The sequence below is a fragment of the Schistocerca gregaria genome, chromosome 4, assembly GCF_023897955.1.
Source record: "Schistocerca gregaria isolate iqSchGreg1 chromosome 4, iqSchGreg1.2, whole genome shotgun sequence".
Taxonomy (NCBI): domain Eukaryota; kingdom Metazoa; phylum Arthropoda; class Insecta; order Orthoptera; family Acrididae; genus Schistocerca; species Schistocerca gregaria.
The window spans coordinates 761,193,812-761,207,681 of NC_064923.1; the positions used below are offsets into that span (position 1 = coordinate 761,193,812).

The window sequence follows — 13,870 nt, forward strand, 5'->3', positions numbered from 1 at the left end:
ATACACGTTGCTCCAGATTTGCAGTTGCCCGGTATGCCACTACACTGTTACTCCGTTGTTGTCCACTATTCCCTGCACCTGTCCCAACGTGTTGGACACTGTCGCTGTCTGATAGACGCAACAGTTTTTGCTTGCCTCTAGCCGTCCCCTCTTGAATCGTAATTGCCTACTTTGTGCTAAATCCATGACTTGGCGCAGGCTATCCCGTAAATTCTCATACGAGAACCGCGATCAGTGGCATTCACCCTGTATTTCTCTTAATATTTCTTTCCTGTCAGCTTCGAGATACAGCCCGACGAACGTCTCTACTAATCTTCGTACTCCTTTCCTACATCAATGTGCTGCCATAGTGGAAATCGGTATAAATGTAGGCTTCCTACGAAGGTAATAAACAATGTCTGAAGCGTACATGTATGAATATAGTAGATGTGTATAAGACATAAGCAATCATGACGGAATTAAATGGTTTCTTCCATAAACGAGTAACAAAATAAGGCATGTGAATTTACTAGATGGGATACGGGATAAAGGCATTCATTGACCTGTTGTGTCATTGTATTGCTAGTACTTTTTCCAACCTCTGTTCTTCCTAATTGCCTCAAAAATACTCTTCGGCCTTGATCTTGTTAGGGTTTGTTGTTCTTGCTGTGGAATTATCACCCACTTCTCTCGTACGACTCTTTCCAGCTCACATACGGCCTCAAATTACCTTCCATATGATAAACACGCCTTGCAAGTATTCCCCAAAGGTTTTCCACTGGGTTCAAATTCAGGCTACGAGCAGCCCAGGGCAAGACATCGATATTTCTGTCTTAAAATCACTTTTTTTGTTGTGCTGAAACCTACACAGACCCATTACATTGTTGAAACATTAGATTTCATCCCCTAGGTCCTCACCCATTTCAATCCGTTCTGCCTCCATCTCAGTGCACACGTTAAGAGTTCATTCTAACGTTCACCCAAGCATTGCGTAATTTAACTGGAGTGCAGAATGCTGCCCAAATCATAACACTCACACCTCCAAAATATCTGCTCATTCTTATCTGCTGCTCTGTTCTCAGAGGATGCCAATCGAATTGAATCCATCCGAACCATCGAAATCAAACACCTTCACATCACTGAAGATAACTTTATCCCATTCTCAAGTCTATAACTTATGTTTTCCAACAAACTCCAATCTGGCCTTGTAAGTCTGGGTGTTAGAGTAGATTTCTACAGTCATTTCTTGAATGCGTGACGTTTTCATTTAATAAAATTTGTCGTAGACGTCTGCCAGTTAATGGCAACTGTAAATCGGCAGCACTTTGAGAAGAATAACGGTTTGTATGCCTTGCTTTGTGCAAAAGTAATTCTGTTGCTTGCCTGCTGACTGAGTAGCTGTTATTTTGCTTTTGTATGCGTTAGGTTGGAAGGTGATACGTAGCTTTCTCAATTCTTGTTTGATATTGTGCGTATCGGCGGTTCATTGAGCTCGGGCAGTTGGCGTATCAAGAAAGATGCACTTTCGGTCCAGGTGCTGTTGAGGCCGACATCTAGGTATCAGTTGGTGATGGCTGATTTCTGGTAGACCATGTGTTCCATTTTGCCTAGGGCGTGAAGCAGATCTCCAGGTCCAAGAATAGTATTGCACAGTTACCATTTTGTTTCTGCGTAAACTGAATGTTCCTCTGTGATTACGTAGGCTTTTCCGGAATAATAAGTCTTAAAAGTCTCTTCGGACTTGCTGCCGGATCCTAAAATCAACTTGACTCGATATTTCGGCGATCCAGCTGGTCGCCATCTTCAGGTTCTCAGTTCTCAGCGGGACTCGCCAGCAGAAGCAGCATTCTCCTGAAGATGGTGACCAAGTTGATTTTAGGATCCGGCAGCAAACCCGAAGGGACTTTCCAGGTGAATGTTAACGTGCTTACGGATCTTACGCAGACCTGTTTCTCCATTTACACAAATGACTAAAGTCTGATCCACGTCTCGCAGCCAATAGCGCAATGGCATTCCTGTGAAATGTAATACAGCTTGCTGAAAATATTGCACGAAGATTTCTGCTGTTTTTGGGGAGAGAGAGAGAGAGTGAGTGAGAGAGAGAGAGAGAGAGAGAGAGAGAGACAGAGAATGGTGGAACACGATCCGATTTCTACTTCGTCCGTTTATTCCTCAAATTTATCACCCCAATTGAAATAAGTTGACGGAAGCGTAACTGTACCCGGAGCACAAATATCACGTGGTATACGAGCCTCAACGATACTAATAGTAAGTACAGAAGAGAGACTTTGTGTCACAACTGACCATTATATATCGATAGAGGTACTCAGGGTACCCTCCGCCACACACCGTCAGGTGGCTTGCGGAGTATGGATGTAGATGTAGATGTAGATGTATATATATCAGTGTGCTGGCCCTGTGTAAGTTGCACGAAGTGAGTCGAATCCTTTACATATGATTCTGTGTGTCCCACTAGGTGACGTAATTTAATAGTCATACACATCACCAGATTGTAGGTTGGAGAGTCGATCCCATCATCTATGGCCTGAGGGGGGCAGCTGTCCTTAGCCCTTAGCCGGCCGGGGTGGCGGAGCGGTTCCAGGCACTACAGTCTGGAACCGCGCGACGGCTGCGGTCGCAGGTTCGAATCCTGCCTCGGTCATGGATGTGTGTGATGTCCTTAGGTTTGATTTAAGTAGTTCTAACTTCTTGGGGACTGATGACCTCAGATGTTAAGTCCCATAGTCCTCAGAGCCATATTTGTTTTGGCAGCTGTCCTTATGGATCTCACGTATTCCACAATTTCTTGATGTCGCTAGGAGCTTGGAACTGAAACGACAGACTGTCTCAAGACGAATGCTGGAATCTTTGTTTGATTGTCTTCACTGTCAGATCACTTGTAAGTTCTCTGTAAATAGGATAATTAACAGAGCACTCATTTGCGATTCATATTGTGTAGTGTCCATTAAACATCAGTGGAGTTATTTTATTCCACGGGGAGAATGAGAATATCGTCATTCCTGCTAAGTTCTCCTGTAGTAGATCTTCCTCCCTGTGTGATGCTAGGTTTGGACGGTTTCGCCCTTTGTAGGATTCTGACTGTTTCCTGTCTCATCTTCTCGACTTCGACTTGCGAGACGAGAAGTGGGTACTGCCCGAACAGATTCGACCATTTTTCCCGTAAGGAACCTTGTAGGGGCCCTGCTTAGCGTACACCTTGGACGTCAGAGCCTCGCGGATGGTAATAGATTCAGCACGGTTCATCGTGCATCAACTCCGACCCCAGCACTGCTTCTCTTCCTTGTCAATTCCTCGATTTATTCTTCATTTAACTGTCGACCAATTATTTTACTGTGCAACGTAGCCTGTGCGTTATTCTGTTCATTTTGTTCCAATCCATCACCAACTCTTTCGACTTTAGCCGTAGATGCTCCTGGAGCAGTGCCCTGTTGTTGATGTTCAAAAATGGTTCAAATGGCTCTAAGCACTATGGGACTTAACATCTGAGGTCATCAGTCCCCTACATTTAGGACTACTTAAACCTAACTAACCTAAGGTCATCACACACATCCTTGCCGGAGGCAGGATTCGAACCTGCGACCGTAGCAGCAGCAGCGCCGTTCCAGACTGAAGCGCGTAGAACCACTCGGCCACAGCGGCCGACTTGATGTCCAGTTGGCTACAAAGCTGTTGTATCCTTACCCTCAACCATTGGCTAGTGGCAAAGGAAGATAGGCAATGGCAATTGAAGTTAAGGAGCAATTCACCAGCATCAACAGGGAGGGCGAGCGGCTTACGATCGCAGGGCAGCGGCCTCTCCGGACACTGGACACGGCCACGACCGGCTAACCCATAGCAACAGTGAGGAACTGGCGTCTTTTTCGCCGCTAACAGCTGGGAGACACTATTCCTACAGTTCCTATAAGCCTGTTGCCGACTGTAGGTGGACAGTCCATCATTAGTAAGCCGTGTATACCCAGAACAGTCTGCCACATTTCGACTCCCTCTGTTGTACCCCAAATCAGTGGTATTTTGGGGTCAATAAAAATCTTAGAATATTGGTGGTCTTATAACACACTCAGAACCACACAATTTGCAGCACCAACCCGCGCCCTGAGGAAGGCAACTGATACATGGATGAAACATGGGTTATTTTTATTTTTTGTATCTTACAAGATGACGCAGCATTACACCCAGACGGAAGTCTACGTACTTTTATGACTGGAGTTTTCTATTTTTAGACGTTCAAGACCCAGTACGATGGGCCATTAACAGTGCTGTCACGCTTCGGATCTGTGGATACTTGTTACAAATGTTTAACGATTTTATTTCAGAGAGAGGCGTATAATATGCATTTAGAGTTTGTATGGCTATCCCACTGAAAACGTTTCTTGTTACAATGGCATCTTTAGCGCTCGTCTCGAAGGTAGCTAGTTCGAATACTGACGGCGGAGGAAATTTTCACCACTATTTTGTCCTGCATTAAATTCCAAAACTCATCACACTTCAAATGAAGTGAGGGTATGTGACATAGTTCATGATCCGTCCATCGAATGGGGTCGTTAAACTCAGCAATTCACACGGTGCAATTCGAAAGGAGTACTTTGTGTTACATCACGCGGTTTCACCTTGCAGCTTCTCTCGTGTCACTGCACAACAGAAAGAGGAGACCACACTAAACACACACGTGCATTAGTGACCTACGCTTGACAGAGGCACGTGAGACGCAAATCTCGCACACCTCGACGAAAATAGCCATTGCGCGCAGCAGAAGAAGATCTCCCTTATTAGGCTGCTGAACCTACTCCTTAGGACCTCCCAGACAACAATGCCATACGCCTTATTTTCTTTTTCACTTTTCTCTTTCCAGTGGTAGACTAAAATTTATTAAATATTTCTAATATGATCACACAGGTCTGCGACATAAAAATTGTTTCAAATTTATTAAGTGTTTTCAATGCTAATTTCGGGAAAAATAGTGAAAAAATTCCATCACGTACAATTATTCCACATACTGCTTGTCTAATTTAGATTTTTTCGATATTTAAGCACTCTAGTGAGTTTGAATTTTGGTTTCTAGGATCTCCACAAACTGTTATTTAGCTGCTTTTGTACTAGATATACGTGAAATAGAGAGTAATTGTGAGAAACCAGCAGTATTTCCATGTCCGTGCCTGTCTGTCCCGCTGCCCCTTCCCCGCCATCACCAAGCTGTGAGCTTCTGCGATTGTCCTTCATTTCACAGTACCTCTTCACTCTGTGCTGTTCACGTGATGTTGTTACAAGTGCTTTAAAGTAGTCACTGTTTTCTTGTGTTGTGAAGTTGTTTTATGGACAGTGGACAATGGCTCCCAGAGGTCGTATAAATAAACTCGCCAGATTGCTTTTGCTACATTTTTGGTAACTATTCCGTTAAAAAATAACAAAGAAACATTTCCGATCTTGTTGAAAAAGTACATTTCGCCTATTTTGGTATAAAGTTAGGCGATCAAGATAAGCCTAGGGCCCCACACAAAGTTTGTGCAGTGTGTGTTGAAGAACTGAGGCAATGGTTTCAACATAAAAAGCAGTCCTTACATTTTGGAATACCAGTGGTTTGGAGGGAGCCCAAAAATCATAGCGATGACTGCTATTTTTGTTCTTGTAACGTACGAGGTTTCAGTTTGAAAAACAAAAAGTGTATTTCTTACCCTAACATTCAATCAGTCATTCGCTCTGTTCCTCATGGACGTGAAGTATCAGTACCCTCTCCCCCAGATTCTTTGGATGATATAGATGGTCACGAGCCATTGGCTCAGCAAGGTGATAGTGAAGAGGAAAGAGATTGCTACGATCCTGACACAACCGATCCCATTACATTCTCACAATCTGAGCTGAACGATTTAGTTAGAGACCTAGGCCTTTCTAAAGAATCGGCAGAGGTTTTAGGATCTAGATTGAAAGACAAACATATGTTGGCTCCGGGTGCATCCTTTTCTTGGTATCGATCGAGGGAAAGAAGGTGACTTGGTGCTTTGCAGTGATTTTCCTGGACTTATGGCACGTTTCAAAATAGAATATGTTCCTGATGAGTGGAGACTTTTTATTGATTCTTAAAAAAAGAAGCCTTAAAACAGTACTTCTACACAATGGCAATAAGTATGGTTCTATACCGGTTGGGCACTCGGCTCACTTAAAAAAAAGATACCTAAACCTTGAACTGGTTTTAAACAAAGTCTGTTATTCAGAGCACAAATGGACACTATGTGGTGATTTAAAAGTGATTTCAATGTTGCTTGGTCAACAAAGTGGCTATACAAAGTTCCCTTGCTTTCTCTGTGAATGGCACAGTAGAGACAGAAAGCAACACTGCATAAAAAAAAAGCTTGGCTCTTGAGAAAAACCTGATAGGTAGGGGTCAAAAATGTTGAGAAGAAAAGCCTTGTGGATCGCAAAAAGGTGTTACATCCAGCACTTCACATTAAGTTGGGGCTGATGAAACAATTTGTTAAGGCATTCCCAAAAGAAGGGGAGTGTTTCAGATATCTTTGTGGACAGTTTCCTGGTTCATCCGAGGCAAAGCTAAAGGAAGGAATCTTTGTCGGGCCAGACATTAGAAAACTAATAACAGATCCCAACTTTGAGAAACAAAATAGAAACAAAAAAAAGGAACAACGACATCTTTTAAATTAGTTGTTATCGGTTTCCTAGGAAAAAAAAGAAATTCAAACTACAGAACAATCGTCGCAGACATGCTCGACAACTTTAAGAAGCTGGACTGTAACATTAGCATTAAAGTTCTTTTCTCCACTCACATCTTGCGTCTCCACTCACATCTGCAAACCATGGTGATGTAAGTGAAGAGCAGGGCGAAAGATTCCACCAACATATCAAAGAAATGGAAAGAAGATATCAAGGAAGATGGAACGTCAACATGATAGCGGACTACTGCAGGATCACAAAAAGAGATTATCCTCAACCAGTCCACAGCCGGAAAAGCAATTAAAGAAGCTTCAACAGAAAGCGAAAGCTTTATTATAAGGACTTACGAGCTTAAAGAGAAATGGAAAATGTAATTTAGATCATGTTTTTTACATAAAATAAAATTTTATAACGCTGTGATAAATTGCTTAAATTTTGTTATTATACCCAAAAATACTCTATTTTTTGTGAGAAAAGCTGACGTGATAGAAAAAAATGGATTGCATTTTTGAAATCAGCGCTGGAAAGTACATAAAAGTCAGTTATCAAATTTCAAACAACTTTAAAAAAAAAATACTCTTTTGCAGACCTGTGTTATCATGGATGTCATATGCAGGTGCAGTTATATGTCACAAATACTTCATCTCTAAATGTATTTATAATAATCACCTGAACACTTTCATACAAGTGTGATTCTTCAGTTTCTACCACCGTAATTCATCACGCAATAGTTCACAGGTGAATGTCTTGTTGGCAGTGTCAAATATGCACAATATTTCGGAATGTGACCACGTTGTCATCAACCCCCCCCTCCCCCCTCCTCCCGGCTTCCCTCAGGTCAAAGGGAAGGTGGGACGATATAAAAGCCCCATGCGTGCTCTTAGGTACTCAGTTCATCAGTACACCTGATCTGATGATGGCAACGTAGTCGCGTGCCGTTAAATACCGAAATGCGGCCATCAATCCGTGAACTATTTCGTCACGTTCATACAAAATTACTGCGTTCAATGTATTGTCTAAATTGAATTTTCTAATGGAGAAATAAATTGCTGTATATTGCGGCAATTCTCAAGTCCGAACAGTAAAAGGAGTATGTGAAGCTTACCAGTGTAGCTGATGTAAACGCAGTGACGGCTGTGCTTCAGACTAGGCCGCCGTTTGGGTTCTGCTTGAAACATATCTGCTTGTGTTCACAACGACCTTGGCTTCTCGTAACGGCCTTCATTTGACTCGCGATTTTCACGAATTGTTTTCTCGTCTACGATGACGCAGCGGTCTTGTAACCTCCCTCTTACAAATCGGCCTATCCTGCTTGCGATATAAAATATGACCGTGGATCGCGTATATGCCTAAAGGATTTTTTCTAGTTGTATAAGGCTATCTTTCCCGAAGATGTGATGCCGATAAGTAGGAGGAAAATGTACAACCGACTTCTAAAATTAAAAGTAATTAAACCGAACAGAGCTATAATTTGGAATATGAAAGTTATTTTGTGCATTTACTCACGAACAACACAGGAAGAAAGGGGTACCACAGACCACGAGTCCAAAAGTTACAGTAATGGACAAAAAGGAAGTAATTAACGGTCGCCAGCCCACTAGGACGTTTTTTAGACTAATTTTAAATGAAGTATGTAATGATAAAGAAAACTGAGAAGTCACTCTTCCGTTATGTTTGGCATTAAATTTTGAAAAAGACCATCCAGTAATGATTTGAAAATATGCAATTAAACTGTATGTTAGTACTGAACTTCGTTACGTGAACAATGCCTTAACAATTTTGTGTGACTTTCAGTGACAGCATAACGTCATCAAAGAAATGTAGGGAAAAAAACAAGCACTTTTTACTTTGCCGTTACTTATTTTGCAAATTGGATTTCATATTATTGTCTGAACAACTGAGCCTTTTTTACTGACTTGAACAGAATTAAATACTAGAATACGTACCAAACCAAACATCCACCTGCTCCAAGCTATATGTAAAAATAAATAAAACTTCCGCACTCTTAATTTGTGCGTTTCTTTAGATTTGGATTTTTTTCCAGTGATTGATTCTCAAATTTGAGAAGTGAAATTGCTTTACTTAGTCATATACTGAAGCCTCTGTTGTACAACAGTTAATTGAAAGCAGACTGTGCCTACAATTCTTAAAAGAGAAATTATTCATTAATAAACTGGCTGTAACTATTCAATTTGTTTCTTATGACGCTCAGTTAGCATATTAGGAGAAAAAAGGAACAAGGATCCTGCCTGGTAACAATGTCTGGTGGCAATGAGGACACAATCGCCCTGAGTTTAGCTGATTATTATTTAAATAAATCTTATCAATCAAATCACATTCAGTTGTGCTGCTGGGTTCGCCGATAATACTTTTTACCAATGAACAGTCTTACTTCAGTGCTGTGCATCCGACGAAACTCGGAGCCGACGACGAAACTGTGTTGCTGGAGCTGCTGCTGTTGTTGAAGAGGGTAGCGTATTGTGGAGCCACAGCTAATCATAGGAACGGGCAATGTAATTAATACAGCCTCTTCCGTCCGTACTCCTGCTCTAGACATCTGGCCGCCGAAATGGTACTCTCTACTGCGAGAGCGTTAACACCACACTACCGCACACTACAAGCGCTGGAACCAGTCTCTTGCTCCCTCCGAGCGCTCTACGTGACAACTCCCTACCCAAAGATTTTACAACGCATAAGCACTGCCTATTATCGTTGCTAGTCGGTAAAAATAACAATTCCTTTGACTGTTTCCCAGAGCCTATAATTTTTAGAGTAAAACACAGATAAATTCAATGAAACGTCAACAGACTTCTACCTAAATGTACACATACAGTGAAACAATGTCCTTACTTATTAAAAGAAAGCATTTAAATTACAAATATTTACATACTGTGTGTGTGTGTGTGTGTGTGTGTGTGTGTGTGTATACGGATTGAGTGCCAAATAGGAGGAACAGAGAACAGGTGGACGGTTTCAAGTACTTAGGATGCATATTCTCACAGGATGGCAACATAGTGAAAGAACTGGAAGCGAGGTGTAGCAAAGCTAATGGAGTGAGCGCTCAGCTACGATCTACTCTCTTCTGCAAGAAGGAAGTCAGTACCAAGACTAAGTTATCTGTGTACCGTTCAATCTTTCGACCAAGTTTGTTGTATGGGAGTGAACGCTGGGTGGATTCAGGTTACCTTATAAACAAGGTTGAGGTTACGGATATGAAAGTAGATAGGATGATTGCAGGTACTAGTAGATGGAGACAATGGCAGGAGGGTGTCCACAACGAGGAAATCAAAGAAAAACTGGGAATGAACTCTATAGATGTAGCAGTCAGGGCGAACAGGCTTAGATGGTGGGGTCATGTTAGACGCATGGGTTCAGCAGTATAGGGTAGGAGGAGTCGGGGCACACCAAGGAGAAGGTACCTGGATTCGGTTAAGAATGATTTTGAAGTAACAGGCTTAACATCAGAAGAGGCACCAATGTTAGCACTGAATAGGGGACCGCGGAGGACTTTTATAAGGGGGCTATGCTCCTGACTGAACGCTGAAAGGCATAAGCAGTCTTAAATGATGATATATATGGTGGTGGTGGTTAGTGTTTAACGTCCCGTCGACAACGAGGTCATTAGAGACGGAGCGCAAGCTCGGGTTAGGGAAGGATTGGGAAGGAAATCGGCCGTGCCCTTTCAAAGGAACCATCCCGACATTTGCCTGAAACGATTTAGGAAAATCACGGAAAACCTAAATCAGGATGGCCGGAGACGGGATTGAACCGTCGTCCTCCCGAACGCGAGTCCAGTGTGCTAACCACTGCGCCACCTCGCTCGGTGATATATCGGTGGCATGCATCCTGCACTTTTGGTGTTAACAGTCTCCAGAGTTTGTATTTGTCATAACCCCGTTGTGGCAATCGTGCACATTTCTATCGTGCAAATAATTTAGTGTAATCCCTGACATTAAAACTGACAGGCATAAAAAAATTTCTCATTGCCGTGCTTTAATACCCAAAATCGACTTGTTTGTAGAAACGTCTGTTCTGATTTTTTAGCTTGTAATACTTCGCAGAAAGAGACCTGCGGTGGAGTTTTTGTTGTTTTTTTATGTGTAATACCTGGGAGAAGCCGGCCGCGGTGGTCTCGCGGTTCTAGGCGCGCAGTCCGGAACCGTGCGACTGGTACGGTCGCAGGTTCGAATCCTGCCTTGGGCATGGATGTGTGTGATGTCCTTGGGTTAGTTAGGTGTAAGTAGTTCTAAGTTCTAGGGGACTGATGACCACAGCAGTTGCGTCCCATAGTGCTCAGAGCCATTTGAACCATTTTTGAACCTGGGAGAAAGTGTCGCGCAGTGGAGTGAGCTGCGCTCTGACGCTGTTCCAGACAAGTACGCGCACTGCGTGCACGAAGTGGACGCGGAGGGCCGCGTGGTGGCGTCGCTGGGCAGGAAGGGCGGCGCGCCGGGCCAGTTCCGCAGCCCAGAGGGCCTCGCCGCCTCCGCCGACGAGGCGGGCACCCTGCTCTACGTCTGCGACACCGGCAACGACCGCCTGCAGGTAGGTGAGCCGCCGCGGCGTGGGCTCGTGGCCGGTACACTCTTCTGCAACACAAACAGCACGCGTGGGGTAACAGGGTTCTTTACTCATAAGAAGAAGAAGTTACATAACCTAAGATAGACCACGTTAGTCTCATTGCTGGTGAAGTACACTAGTGGCCATTAAAATTGCTACACCACGGAGATGTGCTACAGACGCGAAATTTAACCGACACGAAGAAGATGCTGTTATATTCAAATGATTAGCTTTTCAGAGCATTCACACGAAGTTGGCGCCGGGGGCGAATCCTACAACGTGCTGACACGAGGAAAGTTTCCAACCGACTTCTCACACACAAACAGCAGTCGACCGGCGCTGCCTGGTGAAACCTCGTTGTGAAGCCTCGTATAAGGAGCAGAAATGCGTACCATCACGTTTCCGACTTTGATAAAGGTCGGATTGTAGGGTATCGCCATTGCAGTTTATCGTATCGCAACATTGGTGCTCGCGTTGCTCGAGATCCAATGACTGTTAGCAGAATATGGAATCGGTGGGTTCAGGAGGGCAATACGGAACGCCGTGCTGGATCCCAACGGCCTCGTATCGCTACCAGTCGGGAAGACAGGGATCTTATCCGCATGGCTGTAACGGATCGTGCAGCCACATCTCGATCCCTGTGTCAACAGATGGGAACGTTTGCAAGACAACAACCATCTGCACCGACAGTTCGACGACGTTTGCAGGAGCACGGACTGTCAGCTCGGAGACCGTGGCTCCCGTGATCCTTGATGCTGCATCACAGACAAGAGCGCCTGCGATGGTGTACTCGACGACGAACCTGGGTGCATGAACGGCAAAAAGTCATTTTTTTTCGGTTGAATCCAGGTTCTGTTTACAGCATCACGATGGTCGCATCCGTGTCTGGTGACTTCGCGGTGAACGCACATTGGGAACGTGCATTCGTCATCGCCATACTGGCGTATAACCCAGCGTGATGGTATGGGGAGCCATTGGTTACAAGTCTCGGTCACCTCTTGTTCGCATTGACGCCACTTTGAACAGTGGACGTTACATTTCAGATGTGTTAAGACCCGTGGCTCTACCCTTCATTCGACCCCTGCGGAACCCTACATTTCAGCAGGATAATGCACGATCGCATGTTGCAGGTCCTGTACGGCCCTTTCTGGATACAGAAAATGTTCGACTGCTGCCCTGACCAGCACATCCTCCAGATCTCTTACCAACTGAAAACGTCTGGTCAATGATGGCCGAGCAACTGGCTCATCACAATGCGCCAGTCACTACTCTTGATGAACTGTGGTATCGTGTTGAATCTGCATGGGCAGCTGTACCTGTCCACGCCATCCAAGCTCTGATTAACTCAATGCCCAGGCGCATCAAGGCCGGTATTACAGCCAGAGGTGGTTGTTCTGGGTACTGATTTCTCAGGATCTACGCACCCAAACTGCGTGAAAATGTAATCACATGTCAGTTCTAGTATCATATATTTGTCCAATGAATACCCGTTTATCATCTGCATTTCTTGTTGGTGTTGCATTTTTAATGGCCAGTACCGTATTTTTTAGCACAGTCTCCGTTAAATAGTGAGCTAACTCCCACTGGAGTGCGACTGATGACTCGATTCGTTGATCGCCGGGTGACTGACTGGGTCCTCCGGTGAGCTGCGGCGATCTAAACACCGGCGGTCGAGAGGGCGTTGGCGGCACGTTGCCTGCGGGTCTGCCGTTCGCCTCTCTCCTTGTAGGCTCGTTGCTGGCACCTACTATCGACCTTCCCGCATCCACTTTGCCGCCTGGTGTGCTCGCGACAGCTTACGCCAGCACCCTGATGAGCTGGAGCACTATGACCGGCTGCATAGACAGTGTGTTGGTCCAGCTTTGGATCTCAATAAAGCAGCAGATTTCCGGAAATATGTGGAACCAGACGGCTACGCGCAGCTCATACAACTCCCGTAAACAGACCACTTGAAATAAAAAAGTCTCTAAGCGCCAGAATTATGAATTTGAGTAAAATGAGTTTTAAGTATACTGGGCAATTAATGGTCGTAATTACCCTATTAATGTCATTTATTTGAAAGGTAAGCATAGTATGGATCTAGTTTCTACAGGAAAATACAAGCATCACATTGCAGTTTATGAAAACTTACTGAAAGAGGAAATACAATGAAAATCTCTAAGTACTACATTACAAAAAGGTAATGAACTCCAGTCTGCTTTTGTAAAAGTGCATGTGGTCATAATTTATCAGCTGTTGCATCATTTCAATCAGGTGTTTCTCCTTTTCTTCACAGATGTGGGTTGTAACATCCAGGGCAGGTGTGTACCATTACCTTGACGTCCTTTACTCACACACCTTTTCTCAAAGTAAGCATACTCGTACTTTCCCAGGACTCAGTTTCATTTAAGCTTCTGCTGATTTTAACTCCTTGAAGGTTATGATTGTTTAACCATAGCCTGTGTACATTCGGTATGGTTATATCTGCCATATTTATATTAAAATCTACTGGTTTCTTGCACCTAAGAAGACAGATGCATTGTTGTTACCTACTATAAATCGCTTTATTTTCTGTATCATGCCGTTCTGCTGGGAAAATACATTTGGCAACTCAAGAATAAACATTCTGTCTAGGTATTGCGTAGGTTGGCAACCAGTAATAACACTTCCA

General features: G+C 43.9%; 1 protein-coding gene across 1 annotated transcript in view; it reads left to right on the top strand.

Moving 5' to 3' along the window:
• The window catches only part of LOC126267909 (RING finger protein nhl-1-like), a 62,524-nt gene that overhangs the window by 24,054 nt on the left and 24,600 nt on the right, over positions 1–13,870 (top strand). The window contains exon 5 of the mRNA XM_049973219.1: positions 11,033–11,205. Coding sequence (XP_049829176.1) covers positions 11,033–11,205 — 173 coding nt within the window. The remainder of the gene's footprint in view (positions 1–11,032; positions 11,206–13,870) is intronic.